Source organism: Muntiacus reevesi, chromosome 14 (assembly GCF_963930625.1).
Source record: "Muntiacus reevesi chromosome 14, mMunRee1.1, whole genome shotgun sequence".
Lineage (NCBI taxonomy): Eukaryota > Metazoa > Chordata > Mammalia > Artiodactyla > Cervidae > Muntiacus > Muntiacus reevesi.
In genome coordinates, this window is record NC_089262.1 from 54,260,544 (window position 1) to 54,279,976 (window position 19,433).

A 19,433-nucleotide genomic window follows, 5' to 3' on the forward strand; every position below is an offset into this window, starting at 1 on the left:
AGTGAAACTATCACATTACAAACATAAAATTTCGTACTGCTCATTCTTGCTTTTCACATTCCTTCTAAATAAAAGAAATATGTCTTTAAAACTATCTAGAAAGACGATATATTCCAGTGAGGCTTTAAAATTTTTCTTAAGAAACACTTATTCATCATTAAACATTTCTTTCTGTTAAGCCACCGAATTTTATTAATATTATAAATCAAACAATCTAACTTTGAAAATTTGTCAGAATTCTACAAAGTAAAATTTCAGAATAAGTATACACACAGTATTTTAAAATAAATTTTTTAAACTAGATATATTTTAGGATGTAATTATGGAAGATCTTGTACCATAGCCAGCACTGGGTCTAGCCAGCATCTGGAATAAGATAATTCTAAGGAAATCCTAAGATTTTAAAGGATGTAATATTGGTGATTCAATATAGAACATTCTTCCCAAATCAGAAAACCTGAGAGTTGGAGCACAGTGCTATTAGAAGGCTTATCTTTCACTGTGCAGGTGTGGGAATGCTAAAGTTTATTTCAGCCCAAATCCTAAATCAGAACTTGTCATTCCATACAATTCAAATTTCTAGAGCAATTGGAAGAGTTATTCTTTCTTCACTTCCTGTGTTTATAGTTTGGGACCCAGTCAAAACATATTAAATTCTACTCTAAGAGAATGAAGATCTAAGACTGCAAATGTCCAATTATATAGTCGGTGCTTTAAAAGGACATTTAATAATTCTATTCTAATTATCTAATTATCTAATCTAGTCTTGTGTTTATCATGCAAAAATATTAGGAATCAATGTCATATATATGTAAGCCTAAATTCTGGACTGTGTCTCTAATTGGGTCTTGTAGAATCATTAAATTAATATTTTGGCAATAAACCAAGTATATGAAATGTTCTTTGTGGTCACCATCAGAGCTTACAAGAGCTGGGTTTTGATTATCCTTAATATCCTGTTTAGTAACAATGCCAACACTACTATCAGAATTTTTATAGTGTAGATCTTTGTTTACTATTTCAACAAATATGGCATCCCTCCGAGTTCTGTCCAAAGGGCTATTGCTGATGGCATGTCTAACGAAAACTCTTTTACTACAAGTTATACTGACTGATTTGTAGGAGTGTGACCCATGGACATACAGTACCAGTGCACTGTCTGGGCTCATCAAATTTCCTTCTTTGGTTAATGCTACTGTCCCAGAGCACATCCATTCAGACCATATGGTTCTTATTCAGCCCTTGAATGGCTTATTCAGGCAAACATCCAATGGCTGTAATAGCGATGTCAGACCCCCCAGGACTCACGCAAAGATCAGTTTTTAATTTTTTGGCCATATTTCTTACTCCATCTGCTAAATGTGCATGGAACAGTTCCCATACTTACATGGAACATTTGTGGAACTGCGCCCCCGGGCAAAGATCCCGTATCTTTTGCAGCCAGAGTTTGACGAGATCATTGTGGATCCAGTCCTCTGGATATGTCTATGCTATCACTTGAGCCATATTTCTCCCCTCCCCCAACCTTTTAAAAAAAAGATTTATTTAAAAAACTATGAGCAGCTTTGGTTTTATCCTGTTGGCTAGACAGGATATAGGTTCTTTCTTGTTCCTTCTGCTGAGAGTAGTTTTGAAATTCAGAATTAAGATCAGAGGTTGTGATATACTATTCATGTTTCTGAGACACACAAACTCATGCTTACAGTCTGTGATGCTCATTACTACCAGTTAAGACAGTCTGGCAAATAATTTTCTGCCCACCACCATCTAAGGTTGGCACATAATAATGAAAAGTAATGATGATGTTCTAGTAACATATATTAGCACCATTCCTCTGAGGAAGCCAACAAAAAGCTCACCAAGATAGTATCTCATTCCATTCTCACTCTACCTCTATGAAATATGTAAAAATAGATTTTCTCTCACTTTAAAGTAAGATTCATTATTTTGCCAACTCATTATTTTGCCAACTACCATATATATTTAGCTCAATGTTCTGTCCAGGGGCCTTTTTATTGTGATTCCAGAGATAACAAACTGTTACAAGTAAATAAATGAAAAATCCACTTAGTAAGAAAGGGTAAAACATATTGTTAAACCATTTCAGGCTCAGTGACTCAGCATTCCTCTGACAGTGAAAATTTGCCTTTTATTCCACATAATTTCCCATTTGAAAGTAAAGTATAACCAGAGGCAGTAGAGAGGGACAGTTTTCAACTTTGGAATCAGAAAGACCTGGGCTAGAATCTCAGCTTTACTACTCAATTGCTATGTAATCTTAGGCTTTCAAGTTTTACTTTCTTCATCTGTAAAATGGAATTAAAACAGTACCCACTGTAGAAGATTTTTGTCAACAGTAAACAGAACAAATATGTGCATGGCACAGTGTAAGTATAAAACTATTCATTATCATTTATAACCATTATTACTGATAATGTCAACTATGTATAGATGGCACGAATACAGACTGGTTACACAAAGTTGACCAGACCAACTGAAAACTTTGCTTTAATTTTGTTACTAAGTGTTTGCATGGCTATTTTTGTTTGAATTAAATTTTGGGCTCTTATTTAATATCCAAATTTGTGTGCATGCCCAGTTGCTTCAATCCTGTCCAACTCTGCAACCCTATGGACTGCAGTCTGCCAGGCTCCTCTGTGCTTAGGAGCCATTCTCCAGGCAAGAATGCTAGAGTGGGTTGCTATGCCCTCCTCCAAGGGATCTTTCCAACCCAGGGATTGAACCTTTGTCTCTTATGTCTCCTGCACTGGCAGGTGGGTTCTTTACCTCTCGTGACACCTGGGAAGCCCTAATACCCAAATAGGTATAGCTTTAAGAGGAAAATCTGCATTTGTTAATAGTACCATGCTTCTCTAAGGAAAAAAGCAGCTTGAGATCAACAACAATAAAAATTCATAAACAGATAACAAAGCAAATGCAGTAAGTGAAAAATAAAATAAATTCAGCTCACATGAATAGTTCTTTGTACTTTTCTCCCTTAAAAATGCAAGTTGGGGAAAAAATGTAAGATGATCTAGCTTTCAAAATTTTTTCATAAATTCAAAATTAATGATAGGGATATTTTGAGAGTCTTCTCCTAGCACTCTGTCCTTTCTATTTCTAAGAGTTTTTATGTTTAATTGTTTTTTTTCATTCATTCATTTAAAAATCTTCTAAGGCTATTCTATCTATAGACCTTCCATGACTTTGGAAGAACAGCTAAGATTTATTTTACATATTAATTTGAGATGATAAAATCCAAAGTTTTGACTTTATGAAATTGTACTCTAATATTAGTACTTGTGAATATTAATGACCTCTTGGTAGGCAAACTTTGCTACACTTACAAGTTCTTAAATAGACTTTAACGGAGTGCAAGTTGTTGTGCCAAAGTCCGCTGGAAGCTGAGACGATTATAAGGAGAGGGTAAGGCAGCAGGCAAGGGGTTCTTTAAACCTAAGCATTTCCATTGTTTTCAAATATAACAGAATTATGTAGAATGCATTTAAACAAAGTATTTAACGATTAAAAAGTTGACAACCATTAGCCTAGGTTAAGAAATTGAATCTTTAGAAATCAAATACATTTTTGCCCCATTTGATTAACTTTCTCTTGTCTGTGTTTATTCTTACTTATGCTTAGAAATAATTATATTTCCCTTCTATTTGCTAATCTAACTTTAAATTCAATATTGTTAGCTTTGATATTATTTAGAACATTTTCTAAGTAGCCTTCAAAACTGTAATGCATATGTAAATGACATCTCTATCAATTATATGCACATAAGCTTTAAAATATGATATTTCAGAGCCCTGCTGTTAAGCACAAATTATGAGATATTAACTGTGTTTGCCATAAAGATGACTGAGTTGGGTTCTCAGATAGCCACTACTTGTGGTTTACCTAATTAGAGTGATCATATAATTTACAGATGCTTTCAAGAGAGCTCTTAAGTGTTTAAAAGAATGAGTTCTTCATGCTTTGGGTTAAAAATTAAAGTAAAATAAAAAGAGACATCAGGTCTAGTGACAGTATTATTATAGGCAAATAGAAACAGTGAGCTGCTGGTGTAAATCACAAGAATCATCATCAATCAATGGCAAGTAAAGAAACCGATTCTCACTGTGACTTTCCCTTTACACTTGTGTATTTCTTTTAAGTACAGAGTGATGCTTGTCATTGACAAGAATTGTTGGTTCCAGAATAAACCTAGACTATTGTTTCAAGAACGTGGTTCCTAATATTTCTATTACATCTATGAAAAAACAGAAGGAATTTTTGATAGTGTGTGAAGGTCTCTGTATTTTTATTGGCTACTTACAAAAGATTCAAAAAAAGATTCTTAATCTTTTAAAAATGACTCTATCAATTTATACATTTAGCATAATTTACCAACATTTTCAAACTCAGCATGGAAAAACCATCAACATGGCACTAGGTCATGGGTCCTGAACGAAGCCATCAGCAAGGATTAATAAACTGTGACAGCTGCCCAAAAGCTTTCATTCTTTTTATTTAAACATCAGATTTCAAGCTGAAATTCACTATAATTTTTGTTGAAACTAGACCAACTAACATGGAAGAAGTCAGAACTGAGAATAGATGATAGTGTAGTTACTGTTGTAAACTCAGTCCATAGCAATAAATTTTAGAATCACATATATAGCAATTCCTAAAGATTTTCAAGAATAGCCTAAAATATTCTTATCTGTTTAAACAATTCCTAATAATTACAGTTTTTGAAAACTAGGCTAATGATACTAAAAATTATTTAGCAATCATTTCTATGCTCAATAAATTATTCTTCTACTATTAGATCTTTCTCTCATATTACAATTTAAAAATGACTCATTAGACTACAGTTATAAAATCTATTTTAGGATCACATAATTTTCTTGGAAATTGTTGTAAAAAAACAGCCATATGGCTAAACAGACTCTATTAAATAAGACTGCTGTTGGGCTTTTTTTGTGAGAATATAGCTCAAACGTATACATATAGAAAGATGAAACTGACTCACAAAATACTCAGTATACTTTCCTAAACAATGGATATTTGCAGATATCAAGATAATTCATTAGGCTAGAAAATTACTATCTTCTCAAGCACATTTTAATTAGTATGCATGATTTTCCAGTGGCTGAATATCAAAACAAGAAATCTGTCAATTTAGTCTACATGTTAAAAGCTAATGAATCTTTTGAGCTTACCCCCTTTTCAATATTCCCAGTTTGACAGAGTGTTCCCTCGGCTGCTGGAATACTGTTGGTGACACAGCGGTTGCTTTTGCTGAGACACCAGAGCTCTCTACACACTTCCTAGGAAAGAAGGCAAAAGCAAGTTGATCAGAAGTAGAGACAAAAATCATATCCATTTGTCCATAAAAAATACCCACAGTATATAAGCCATATTAAGCATTACTTTTCTCTTGCTGGTACTGAAGCATCAGAGATGAGGATTTTAGAGGAGGTCCTTTTGGAAGGTAGGTTATCCCTTTCACAGAATACTTTTTAATATATGTCTTCATAAGTCTTTTTTCAATAGATAAAGTATATCTTCATTTTTAATACTGATCAGACTCTTTTTAAAATAATGTACACAAATTCTATTAATAGAGAGTAGTGAGAAGGAAAGAATATGTGGAAAGGACACATAAGTTTATTATTCCCCAAAACATACGATAGTACAAACTTTCAAACTAATAGAGTTGCCAAGTAGGTAATTTCCTAGACCTAATGAAATATTCTACTAAAGAGTATTTTTTAAAAAAGAGAGATTATGGGAATGTACAGGGAGTGATTTCTAAAATTATTATATGCCAAAAGAACATTCTAGCAATGTTATTTGCAGTTCATCAATGTAGCCCACTTTCATGAAAGGGAAATTTGGTTTTGAACAAATGCTGCTATTTATGTGCCATTTCCATAACTGATATATTTCCGATGTTATTTGGAGCTGTTCTGTCTTCTTGATTATGACTTCTCACTACCCCACTCCAGCACAGGAGAATTGCAACATTTAACTGTAATGCTGGCAAGTTAAAATATCTCATTTTGTTCACACATCCGAGGTGGCTCAGTGGGTAAAGAATCTGCCTGCAACGCAGGAGACACAGAGCTACGGGTTCAATCCTTAGGCCAGGAAGATCTCCTGCAGAAGGGCATGGCAACCCACCCCAGTGTGCTTGACTGCAGAATCGCATGGACAGAGGAGCCTGGAAGGCTACAGTCCATGGAGTTGCAAAGAGTTGGACACAACTGAAATGACTGAGCATGCATGCCCATATTAATCTATCAGATTTTAAAATAAGCTGTCTAACATATACTAAAATAAAGCATTTGAACAGAATGGCCAAAAAGATTACTTTGGAGAAAATACTGAAAATTTTTAGGTGTTTCTAATATATGCTCACCAACTAGCAGGAGGCAGTGATCAAAAACATCCCCAAGAAAAGAAATGCAAAAAAGGCAAAAAGGTTGTCTAAGGAGGCCTTAAAAATAACTGAGAAAAGAAGAGAAGCAAAAGGCAAAGGAGAAAGGGAAACGTATACCCATCTGAATGCAGAGTTCCAGAGAACAGTAAGGAGAGATAAGAAAGTGTTTTTAAGTGAATAATGCAAAGAAATAAAGGAATATAATAGAATGGGAAAGACTAGAGATCTCTTCAAGAAAATAAGAGAAACCAAGGGAACAGTCCAAGCAAAGATGAGAATAATAAAGGACAGAGACAGTATGAACCTAACAGAAGCAGAAGATATTAAGAAGAGGGGGCAAAAATACACATAAGAACGATACAAAAAAGATATTAATGACCCAGAAAATCACAATGGTATGATCACTCACCTAGAGCCAGACATCCTGGAGTGTGAAGTCAAGAGGGCCTTAGGAAGCATCATTACAAACAAAGCTAGTGAAGGTGATGAAATTCCAGCTGAGCTATTTCAAATCTAAAAGATGATGCTGTTGAAGTGCTGCACTCAATATGCCAGCAAATTTGGAAAACTCAGCAGTGGCCACAGGACTGGAAAAGGTCAGTTTTCATTCCAATCCCAAAGAAGGGCAACACCAAAGAATGTTCAAACTGTTGCATAATTGCACTCATTAAACACACTAACAAAGTAATGCTCATAATCCCCCACACTAGGTTTCAAAGTACATGAACCAAGAACTTCTAGACATTCAAGCTGGGTTTGCAAAAGGGAGAGGAATCAGAGATCAAATTGCCAACATCCCCTGGATCACAGAAAAAGCTAGAGAGTTCCAGAAAAACATCTACTTCTGTTTCATTGATTATGCTAAAGCCTTTGACTATGTAGATCACAAAAAACTGTGGAAAATTCTTAAAGAGATGGGAATACCAGACCACCTGATCTGCCTACTGAGAAACCTGTATGCAGGTCAAGAAGCAACAGAACTGGACATGAACAACGGACTGGTTCCAAACCGGGAAGGGAGTATGTCAAGGCTATTCACTGTCACCCTGCTTACTTAACTTACACACAGGGTAATCATGTGAAATGCTGGGTTGGATGAAGCACAAGCTGGAATCAAGACTGCCAGTAGAAACATCAATAACCTCAGATATGCAGATGACACAACCCTTATGGCAGAAAGCAAAGAGGAACTAAAGAGCTTCTTGATGAAGATAAAAGAGGACAGTGAAAAAGCTGGCTTAAAACTCAACATTCAAAACACAAAGATCATGGCATTTGGTTCCATCACTTCAAGGCAAAAAGACGGGGAAACAATGGAAAGAGTGGTGGACTTTATTTTCTGGGGCTCCAAAATCACTGTGGACAGTGACTGCAGCCATGAAATTAAAAGATGTTTGCTCCTTGGAAGAAAAGCTAGGACAAACTTAGATAGTGTACTAAAAGGCAAAGACATTAGTTTGCCTACAAAGGTTCGTAGAGTCAAAGCTATCGTTTTTCCAGCAGTCATGTAAGGATGTGAGAGCTGGACAATATAAAAGGGAGAGTGCTGAAGAATTAATACCTTCGAACTGTGGTGTTGGAGAAGACTCTTAAGAGTGCCTTGAACAGTCAGGAGATCAAACCAGTCAATCCAAAGGAAATCAACCCTGAATATTAATTGGAATGGCTGATGCTGAAACTCCAATAGTTAGGCCACCTGATGCATAGAGCCAACTCATTGGAAAAGACCCTGATGCTGGGAAAGACTCAAGGAAGGAGGAGAACAGATGAGAGAAGATCAGATGGTTGGATAGCATTTCTGAATCAACGGACACAAGTTTTAGCAAACTCCGGGAGATGGTGAAGGACAGGGAAGCCTAGGGTGCTACAATCCACGGGGCTGCAAAGAGTTGGACACGACTGAGCAACTGAAAAACAACAACGAACTAGCATCATTAGTGACATTAAAAGTTTTCAATTTAAACTGGAACCAATATATAATATATAAATTTGCAGTAAGAACATATTAATCTGGAGTGTAAAGATGCATTTATATGCAACATTCAATTCTATTGCTATTACTCCCCAACTGCTCTTTTATTCTCAAAGCATAAATGTAAGAACTTATGCCACATATCACAAGAAAAAAAATTGTTTATGGTGATACATATTAATATTTATTGTCACGATAATTTTGCAATATATAAAAATATTGAATCATTATGTTGTACACCTGAAACTAATATTATGTTACTTGTCAACTGTATCTTAATTAAAACTTTTGAAAAATAATTTCTGCCACATAAACACAATTCAGAAATACAGTGGTAACATACTGAATTCACTAGTTAATCATTGCAAAAAACAGGGATGCCCTATAGAACATAGCAAAAGGGAAGGATCTTTTGGGGCCCCTCTTTAAGGTGTTTCACTCCACCAGGCAGAGAAAGAAGCAAAATTTATATTAGACTTTTAAAATACTCTAAAAAATTCATCTATTATACCTAATTTATCTACTTTAAATCCCATGTGGAGAATTATTGAGCCAGAAGAAAGTTAAAACCCCAGAAAAGAAAAACATGTGCTGTGGATCATAATATAAAGATAAAACTTTCTGTCCTACAATCCAACATATTACAAATTCTTCTTTCTTTCAAAGTTTCAGTTTCTGTTTAAATGGAAAGCTATTTGTACTAATTTATTCTTCCTTTTCCATAGGAGATGGTTTTTTACTATATGCTCCTAAATATATTCTCTTAGTTTATTTAAAAGCAGTAGGATTACTATTTTATGCTCTTAAAATATATAATACATCAAAAATACTCATTTCAGATATCAAATATATTATCAAAATATATTTTCAAAATATTGAGTATCAAAAAATACTCAATACAAATATAAACTCTCATTTCAAAGAGAAATATATTCACAAAAACAGAAAGCACTGTTAGGATAATGATTGAGAAATTACTAACAAAGTTATAATCCTTGACTATATTCTTGATATTTTATTATTTTTATTAGGCATAAGAGATTCTCTGGTGGCTCTAGAGTAAAGAATCTTTCTGTAGTAAAGAATTGACAGTAAAGAATCTGCCTGGGTTCAATCCCTGGGTTGGGAAGATCCCCTGGAGAAGGGAATGGCTACCCACTGCAGTATTCTTGCCTGAAGAAATCCATGGATAGAGGAGTCTGGCGGGCCATAGTCCGTGGGATCACAAAGAGTCTGATACAACTGACTAACATCTTCATTAGGTCTAAATCTTACTTTAGACAGAAGAAAAGAAGCCTAAAATGTCTTTAGACTGGAGTAAAAAAAAATAAAGTCTGACACTGTGTCCACTGTTTCCCCACCTATTTCCCATGAAGTGATGGGACCAGATGCCATGATCTTAGCTTTCTGAATGCTGATTTAAGCCAACTTCTTCACTCTCCTCCTTCACTTTCATCAAGAGGCTTTTTAGTTCTTCTTCACTTTCTGCCATAAGGGTGGTGTCATCTGCATATCTGAGGTTATTGATATTTCTCCCGGCAATCTTGATTCCAGCTTGTGCTTCTTCTAGCCCAGCATTTCTCATGATGTACTCTGCATATAAGTTAAATAAACAGGGTGATATTCTACAGCCTTGACATACTCCTTTTCTTATTTGGAACCATCCTGTTGTTCTGTGTCCAGTTCTAACTGTTGATTCCTGACCTGCATACAGGTTTCTCAAAAGACAGGTCAGATGGTCTGGTATTCCCATCTCTTGAAGAATTTTCCACAGTTTATTGTGATCCACATAGTCAAAGGCTTTGGCATAGTCAATAAAGCAGAAATAGATGTTTTTCTGGAACTCTCTTGCTTTTTTGATGATATAGAGGATGTTGGCAATTTGATCTCTGGTTCCTCTACCTTTTCTAAAACCAGCTTGAACATCTGAAGTTCACGGTTCACGTATTGCGGAATGCACATGGTGGTTGCACAGCCATGAAATTAAAAGATGCTTACTCGTTGGAAGGAAAGTTATGACCAACCTGGATAGCATATTTAAAAGCAGAGACATTACTTTGCCAACAAAGGTCCATCTAGTCAAGGCTATGGTTTTTCCAGTAGTCATGTATAGATGTGAGAGTTGCATGGTGAAGAAAGCTGAGCACCGAAAAATTAATGCTTTTGAACTGTGGTGTTGGAGAAGACTCTTGAGAGTCCCTTGGCATGCAAGAAGATTCAACCAGTCCATCCTAAAGAAGATCAGTCCTGGGTGTTCAATGGAAGGATTGATGCTGAAGCTGAAACTTCAGTACTTTGGCCACCTCATGAGAAGAGTTGACTCATAGGAAAAGACCCTAATGCTGGGAAGGATTGGGGGCAGAAAGAGAAGGGAACGACAGAGGATGAGATGGCTGGATAGTATCACCGACTCAATGGACATGGGTTTGGGTAGACTCCAGGAGTTGGTGATGGACACGGAGGCCTGGTGTGCTGTGATTCATGGGGTCGCAAAGAGTCGGACATAACTGAGCAACTGAACTGAACTGATGCAAAGAAAATCCTATCATTGTAAAGGACAAGATTCATAGTATCTATTAGGAAAACACACTATTTAGTCAAGTTATAGAAACTCTATTGATATTTTCCAAAAGTTTCTTGAAAATCTCTACCCTAAAATGGCAAGTGCTTAAGATATTCTTTCCAAAAATTTAATCACAAGATTCTACAATTGAGTCCTCTGATAAAGAACTCATATGCTTCAGGGAATAACACATTTTGAAAGCTTGATTCCCACTCTTAAGAAAAGATTTTATTATGTTAGTGGGCTCCTTGGAATTTGAATCTGCTAGGTATTAACTTTTCACATATTGCTGTTTAAAGTATGGGACAAGAAATCGACGTATGGGGAAACGCTCAAGATGTTAAACTAATCTTGGAGGAGACTCTGCAGAAGTTTCAAATAGACCTCTCATCTAAAATATCAGCTTGAATAAGAAAGATTTTGAAATCCCAATTAAGAATACCAAGATAAAAAATACTGTCTTGGAAGACAAAAAAAAACAACAAAAAAAAAAACCAAGGAAATTTTATTTCTTACTGAGAGAGCAAGAGGTACATTTTCTGAAAGAATTTGAGAACAATTTCACACTTTCAGAAATACCCTTTTTTCACTAAACTGAATCCTACACCATGGTTGATATATTTGCATACGAATATCAGTTCCAATTGCATATGTATATCAATTGCTGAATAAGCATCAAAAGGTAGGTCCCAACCTCTAATTAAATTAAATGAATACTGAAACAATTTTACTCTTGGAGAAATTGTATAACAATCATAGTAGGTAGGTTAATTTCCCTAAATAAAATATATAAGGTGAGAGAGTACAGAACATGACTGGGTGACTGAACAGTGAAAAATATAGTACAGTTAGAGTGAGGCATTGATGACTTTTTTTTTTTTTGATTACCCACCAGCTGAGCTCTAGAAAAACATAGTTCTCTTTCACATATGCATTATTCTTCATGGGATAAGGTAAGATTTTTTAAAGATTAGTTTCACAACCTCTATGAACTAATAAATAATTGCCTATTTCTGATGGCAAACAATTCCCTTCAGTAAACCTACAATTCATTTGAGAAGGCTCTCTAGGAGAAACTTGGGTCTTAATGTTTGCCCTTGAAATTAAGGAAGGAGAGAGAAGTCCTCAACAATCTCCATTGAGGGAAATTTGTTACATTACACAGAAAATTGGAAATAATATTTCTAACCTCATAGGATCAACATTTAATCAGTTAGGAGAATTGCATGGTAAAACAAGTAACAGCTTATTTCCCATTCATTCAAGAATATTTGTTGAGCATCCACTATTCACCAGGTAATATAGTTAGTGTTATGAAAAAATAATACTATAACTTAGAATTTATGAGAAACAGGAGAAGGCAGGATATAATTAGACATGTAACCCAATTGCCATGAATTGGTAATGCTCTGGGATAAAGTAATTAATACTCGGGAAAGAAATTAGAAGAATACTGTCAATATGCTTAGATTTTTCACTAATTTTTAATTTTAATGAACTGTCCTTATTTACTAAATTTTATTATTTTTACTTTCTAAATTTCACAAAGACTGTAAAATTTCTCAGTGCAGGGTATGTGTGCTTATGGCAATCTTTATAAAAATGTTCCTACTTGGCAAATGTGAGAGATAGCACCCCTATGCTGGTGTGTTAACTTTTGGAGAAAAATTTTCCTAGCATCAAAAAATCTAAGTTTGTGACCCTCCAAAATTAACCAAATGTGTGCTTAGATATAGCTCTGTGTTTACCAATGCCTTTAATAACCAATTGTTTTTTATATCCCACCACTATCTTCTGAATTCAACTTCTTTCTTCCAGCATACATTCTTCAGTAATTAAAATAGCATTTGGAAGTGGTCAAACAGGAGATGGCAAGAGTGAACGTTGACATTCTAGGAATCAGCAAACTAAGATGGACTTGAATGGTGAATTTAACTCAGATGACCATTATATCTACTACCGTGGGCAGAAATCCATTAGAAGAAATGGAGTAGCCATCATAGACAACAAAAGAATTCGAAATGCAGTACTTGGATGCAATCTCAAAAACGACAGAATGATCTCTGTTCGTTTCCAAGTTTGCAAACCATCCAATATCACGCTAATCCAAGTCTATGCCCCAACCAGTAACGCTGAAGAAGCTGAAGTAGAACAGTTTTATGAAGACCCACAAGACCTTCTAGAACGAACATCCAAAAAAGATGTCATTTTCTCTATAGGGGACTGGAATGCAAAAGTAGGAAGTCAAGAAAAACCTGGAGTAACAGGCAAATTTGTTCTTGGAGTACAGAATGAAGCAGGGCAAAGGCTAATAGGGTTCTTCCAAGAGAACACACTGATCATAGCAAACACCCTCTTCCAACAACACAAGAGAAGATGCTACACGTGGACATCACCAGATGGTCAACACTGAAATCAGACTGATTATATTATTTGAGCCCAAAATGGAGGAGGTCTATACAGTCAGCAAAAATAAGACCGGGAGCTGACTGTGGATCAGATCATGAACTCCTTATTGCCAAATTCAGACTGCAATTGAAGAAAGGGGGGAAAACCACTAGATCATTCAGGTATGACCTAAATCAAATCCCTTATGACTATACAGTGGAAGTGAGAAATAGATTTAAGGGACTAGATCAAATAGACAAGAGTGCCTGATTAATGATGGACGGAGGTTCGGGACATTGTACAGGAGACAGGAATCAAGACCTTCCCAAGAAAAAGAAATGCAAAAAATGCAAAACGGCTGTCTGAGGAGGCCTTACAAATAGCTGTGAAAAGGAGAGAAGCAAAAAGCAAAAGAGAAAAGGAAACATATTCCCATTTGAATGCAGAGTTCTAAAGAAAAGCAAGGAGAGATGAGAAAGCCTTCCTCAGTGATCAGTGCAAAGAAATAGAGGAAAACAATAGAATGGGAAAGACTAGTGATCTCTTCAAGAAAATTAGAGATACCAAGGGAACATTTCATGCAAAGATGGGCTTAATAAAGGACAGAAATAGTAGGCACCTAACAGAAGCAGAAGATATTAAGAAGAGGTGGCAAGAATACACAGAAGAACTGACAAAAAAGATCTTCACAAGCCAGATAATCACGATGGTGTGACCACTCAAATAGAGCCAGAAATCCTGGAATGTGAAGTCAAGTGAGCCTTAGAAAGCATCACTACAAACAAAGCTAGTGGAGGGATGGAATTCCAGTTGAGCTATTTCAAATCCTGAAAGATGATGCTGTCAAAGTGTTGCACTCAATATGCCAGCAAATTTGGAACACTCAGCAGTGGCCACAGGACTGGAAAAGGTCAGTTTTCATTCCAATGCCAAAGAAAGGCAATGCCAAAGAATGCTTAAACTATTGCACAATTACACTCCTCTCACATGTTAGTAAATTAATGCTCAAAATTCTCTAAGCCAGGCTTCAGCAACAAGTGAACCGTGATCTTCCAGATGTTCAAGCTGGTTTTAGAAAAGGCAGAGAAACCAGAGATCAAATTGCCAACATCCGCGGGATCATCAAAATACCAAAGAGTTCCAGAAAAACATCTACTTTTGCTTTATTGACTATGCCAAAGCCTTTGACTGTGTGGATCACAATAAACTGTGGAAAATTCTGAAAGAGATGGGAATACCAAACCACCTGACCTGCCTCTTAAGAAACCTGTATGCAGGTCAGGAAGCAACAGTTAGAACTGGACATGGAACAACAAACTGGTTCCAAGTAAGAAAAGGAGTATGTCAAGGCTGTATATTGTCACCCTGCTTATTTAACTTATATGCAGAATATATCATGAGAAACGCTGGGCTAGAAGAAGCACAAGCTGGAATCAAGATTTCTGGGAGAAATATCAATAACCTCAGATATGCAGATGACACCACGCTTATGGCAGAAAGTGAAGAAGAACTAAAGAACCTCTTGATGAAAGTGAAAGAGGAGAGTGAAAAAGTTGACTTACAGCTCAAGATTCAGAAAACTAAGATCATGGCATCCGGCCCCGTCACTTCATGGCAAATAGATGGGGAAACAGTGGACAGTGTCAGACTTTACTTTTTGGGGTTCCAAAATCACTGCAGATGGTGATTGCAGCCATGAAATTAAAAGACGCTTACTCCTTGGAAGGAAAGTTATGACCAACCTAGACAGCATATTAAAAAGCAGAGACATCACTTTGTCAACAAAGGTCCATCTAATCAAGGCTACGGTTTTGCCAGCAGTCATGTATGGATGTGAGAGTTGGACTATAAAGAAAGCTGACTGCCGAAGAATTGATGCTTTTGAACTGTGGTGTTGGAGAAGACTCTTGAGAGTCCCTTGGACTGCAAGGAGATCCAACCAGTCCATCCTAAAGGAGATCAGTTTTGGATGTTCATTGGAAGGACTGATGTTGAAGCTTAAACTGCAGTACTTTGGCCACCTGATGCGAAGAGCTGACTCATTTGAAAAGACCCTGATGCTGGGAAAAATTGATGGCAGGAGAAGGCGACGACGGAAGATGAGATGGTTGGATGGCATCACTGACTCAATGGACATGGGTTTGGGTAGACTCCGGGAGTTGGTGATGGACAGGGAGGTCTGGTGTGCTGCAGTTGATGGGGTCACAAAGAGTCAGACATGACTTGCATGACTGAACTGAACTGAAAATAGCAAGGGACTCATTCTTATTTGTTTGAAAATATCTTTGTTTTACTTTCATTTCAAAAGTAATATTTTAGTCAAATATAGAGTCCTAGGCGCTGTGTATCTTACATCTGCCTTTTAAGATATTAAGTTCATTGACACCTGGACTTTACAGAGGCTGATGAAAAATCACTTGCTAGTCTAATTGCTGTTTCTGTCTGACAAAGTCTTTCTAGTGGCTTTCAAGAATTCTCTTTGTCTCTGCTTTAGAGCAGTCCCACCACTGTAACTATGTGTTCTTTTTTTTATCTATGCTTTGAGGATTTGTATCTTTGTTTTAGAAAAATTATTAGTTTAGTCATTAAATCTTTTAATATACCTCTTCTCCATTCTTTCTTCTAGAACTTCCTATTCAACTTACATTGGACCTACTCATTCTAACTCACGTCTCTTAATATCTTTCCATATTTTCCACATCAATTGATCTTTTGTAGGCTTAAACTCTGTGGCTTGCGATACTTCCTTTTTAGAGATGTAGGTCTTTACCTCCAAGAGATATCAGTGTCATAAATATTAGTAAGTGGCTTCCAGATATAGCTTCTATCAATGTTTTAAAAATAAAACAAATTGAATGCATCTTTACAGATTCTTCACTTGCCCTAATGACTTCATCATCTTAGTTTTGGATATCAAGCTACTAAGCTATCTGTGTCCAGTAAAGAGGCCATTCTATAGGACTTTCAAATGTTTCTAAGAATATAATGTTATGCTACAGATTTTTCTCTTTGTAAGAAAATTTGCCTGATAGCTTCATACCATTAATCCACTTAGAAACAATCTAAGTGAAGAAACAAGATTTATGCATTATACTGGCATCATTCCACAATATATCAAATTTACCTGTGCCTCTCCTCATCAGAGAAGTACATGCTGAAGCTAAAAAATGATATTTAATTATATTCTGTTAGTTTTGTGTGCATGCATGTTAAGTTGCTTCAGTCGTGTCTGATTTTTTACAACCCTATGAATCACAGTCAGCCAGGCGACTCTGTCCATGGGATTCTCCAGGCAAGTATACTGGAGTGGGTTCTTGTGTCCTCCTCCAGGGGATCTTCCTGACCCAGGGATCAAATTGCATCTCAAATTGCATCTATTGCATTGGCAGGTGGGTTGTTTAACCCTAGCACAAACTGAGAAGCCCTTTGTTAGTTTTACTTATCTACTATTTTATGTTTTTGTACCTGAGGAAGTGATTGTTACTTCAATCATGTTTCTGAAACACGACTTTAAAAAAAAATTATATATAGGATTGGAGATAAAATATGTATGCTGACTTAGAAGTCAGTTCAACTAATGGATAAAAGGTAGAAGGTACACAGGAAGTTTGTTAAAAGAGTAGATCCTAAAGAACTTTCCTGGTGGTTAAGAATTCAATTTCCAATACAGTGGGTACAGATTTGATCCATGGTTGAGGAGCTAAGATCCCACATGCCTCACAGGCCCCAAAAGCAGAAAATAAACAACAGAAGGAATACTGTTACAAATTCCATAAAGACTTTAAAAATGGTCCACATTAAAAAAAAAACAAACTTAAAAAAAGAGTAGATTCTAAAAGTTCTCATCACAAGGGAACAATTTTTTTCTTTTCTTTTTATTTTATCTATATGAGATGATTGTTGTTTTAGTCGCTAAGTCGTGTCTGATTCTTTTGTGACCACGTGTACTGGAGCCTGCCAGCCTCCTCTGTCCATGGGATTTCCCAGGCAAGAATACTAGAATGGGTTGTCATTTCATTCTCCAGGGGATTTTCCAAACCACGGGTCAAACCCATGTCTCCTGCATTGGCTGGAGGATTCTTTACCAGTGAGCCACCTGGGAAGCCCATATGAGATGATGCGTGCATGCATACGCAAGTCACTTCAGTCATGTCCGAATCTTTACAACCCTGTGGACTGTAGCCCACTGGGCTCCTCTGTCCATGGGATTCTCCAGGCAAGAATACTGGAGTGGTTTGCCATGCCCTCCTCCAGGGGATCTTCTCGATGCAGGAATCAAACCTACATCTCCTCAATCTCCTGCACTGCAGATTCTTTAATGCTGAGCCACCGGGGACGCCCATATGAAATGATAAGATGCTAGCTAAGCATATTATAGTAATTATTTCACAACATATGTAAATCAAATCATCATGTTGTACACTGTAAACTTATACAGTGATCTATGCCAATTATTTTTCAATAAAACTGGGAAAAAAGGTTTAAAAAAAAGGTGGGGACTATGCAGATCGGTTTAATGTAGAGAAAATTCTTCCAAAAGTCAGACCTGAACAATCATAATTTCCTCATCATTGGAGATAATGCAGCATACACTAAATAACTTCTCAGCAGCAATATTGTAGACATGAAAAAAGAAAGAAACTAATAATTTTTCAGGGTATACTGGCAACTACTGTGCTAGGCATCTTATCTGTATCTCATTTCATCATGACAATCTTTTAGAAAGTGTGAGAAACATAAGCTCAGAAAGACTTAGCAATTGCTTCAATCCTACCTAAACCTAGATTTCAATAAGTTGTCTAATATCAATGCCTAAAATATCTCCACACAGTTAAGCTACTTTTCAGTTTCTTCTAAGTGTATCAAAACTGAATAAAGTCATTGATCAATTAAGGTTGATTAGTAAAGGTTTACTTACAACAACATCATCATTCAAAATCCCACTCAATATTCATGTCCTTTATGAACATAATCATAACCCTACACTTAACCTGTATTTTAAAGGAAGATACTTCAGCTTAATATTAATTAGCCTCCAATTAAAATAAATAAATGTATACTAAAATATTATTATGTACTAAGTCATAATATATATTCATTCAATATATGAGCTTGAGGGCTTCCCTGGAGGCTCAGATGGTAAAGAATCTGCCTGCAATGTGGGAGACCTGGGTTCGATTCCTGAGTTGGGAAGACCCCTCTGGAGAAGGGAAGGGCAACCCACTCCAGTTCTTGCCTGGAGAATCCCATGGACAGGAGCTTGGTAGGCTACAGTCCATAGATAGGGCCGCACAGAGTTGGACACAACTGAGCGACTAACACTTTCACTTTCAAAGTATGAGCTTAGGCATCAACCTATACATTATTATTATTGGAACTTCTGAATGTAACATTGTCATGTACATTAGAATGTACATCTCCAATGTAATTAAAGATCCTATTAACATACTCTTCAAAACTTATCTAAAATTTTAATATCAACTCCAAGACTTCTACTCCATTTGATTTTTCAAATGATGTAAGTTTGCAAACATTAATAACAATCAAAATATTAACAAGTATAAATCATAATCAAAAATACATAGAGAGAGTAGAGTTTTAAAATAATCATCTAATTATGAAAAATAATTTAGCTGATATCAAGAAAGTAACTTTGTAAAGGACTGAACTTGGGCTCCTTTGATCAAAATAGAATAATTGGTTATTTTATAGTCAAAGATATTAGAATTATCTTTCTTAGTGTTTCCATCCTTTTCCAGTAACTATAGTTGTTAAATGATGCTAAAGAAAAAGGGGGAAGAAAGGCCCTTTGATTTACCTGAGAAAATTAAAATTAGCAGCTGACATGGGGGAAAGTGAAAGTGAAAAGTGAAAGTGAAGTCCCTCAGTACTGCCCAACTCTTTGTGACCCCATGGATTGTAGCCCATGGAATTTTCTAGGCAAGAGTACTGGGGTGGGGTGTCATTTCCTTCTCCAATAGGGGAAAGGGATATTATAAAAACACAAAACCATTTCATAATTGTTACATCATTAAGAAATTAAAACAGTATAAGAAGAGAAAATGATGTTTTTACTG

General features: G+C 36.1%; 1 protein-coding gene across 10 annotated transcripts in view; it reads right to left on the minus strand.

Annotated features, from left to right (window-relative positions):
* Positions 1–19,433, minus strand: part of ADAMTS6 (ADAM metallopeptidase with thrombospondin type 1 motif 6) — a 282,617-nt gene that overhangs the window by 106,014 nt on the left and 157,170 nt on the right. For 9 of the 10 annotated variants that reach the window (XR_010659003.1, XM_065905423.1, XM_065905426.1 and 6 more), the window contains one exon: positions 5,211–5,318. Coding sequence is in view for 9 of the 10 variants with exons in the window: in XM_065905423.1 (XP_065761495.1) it covers positions 5,211–5,318 (108 nt within the window). In the remaining variant the exon portion in view is untranslated. The remainder of the gene's footprint in view (positions 1–5,210; positions 5,319–19,433) is intronic. The other variant, XM_065905425.1, reaches the window with a different exon arrangement.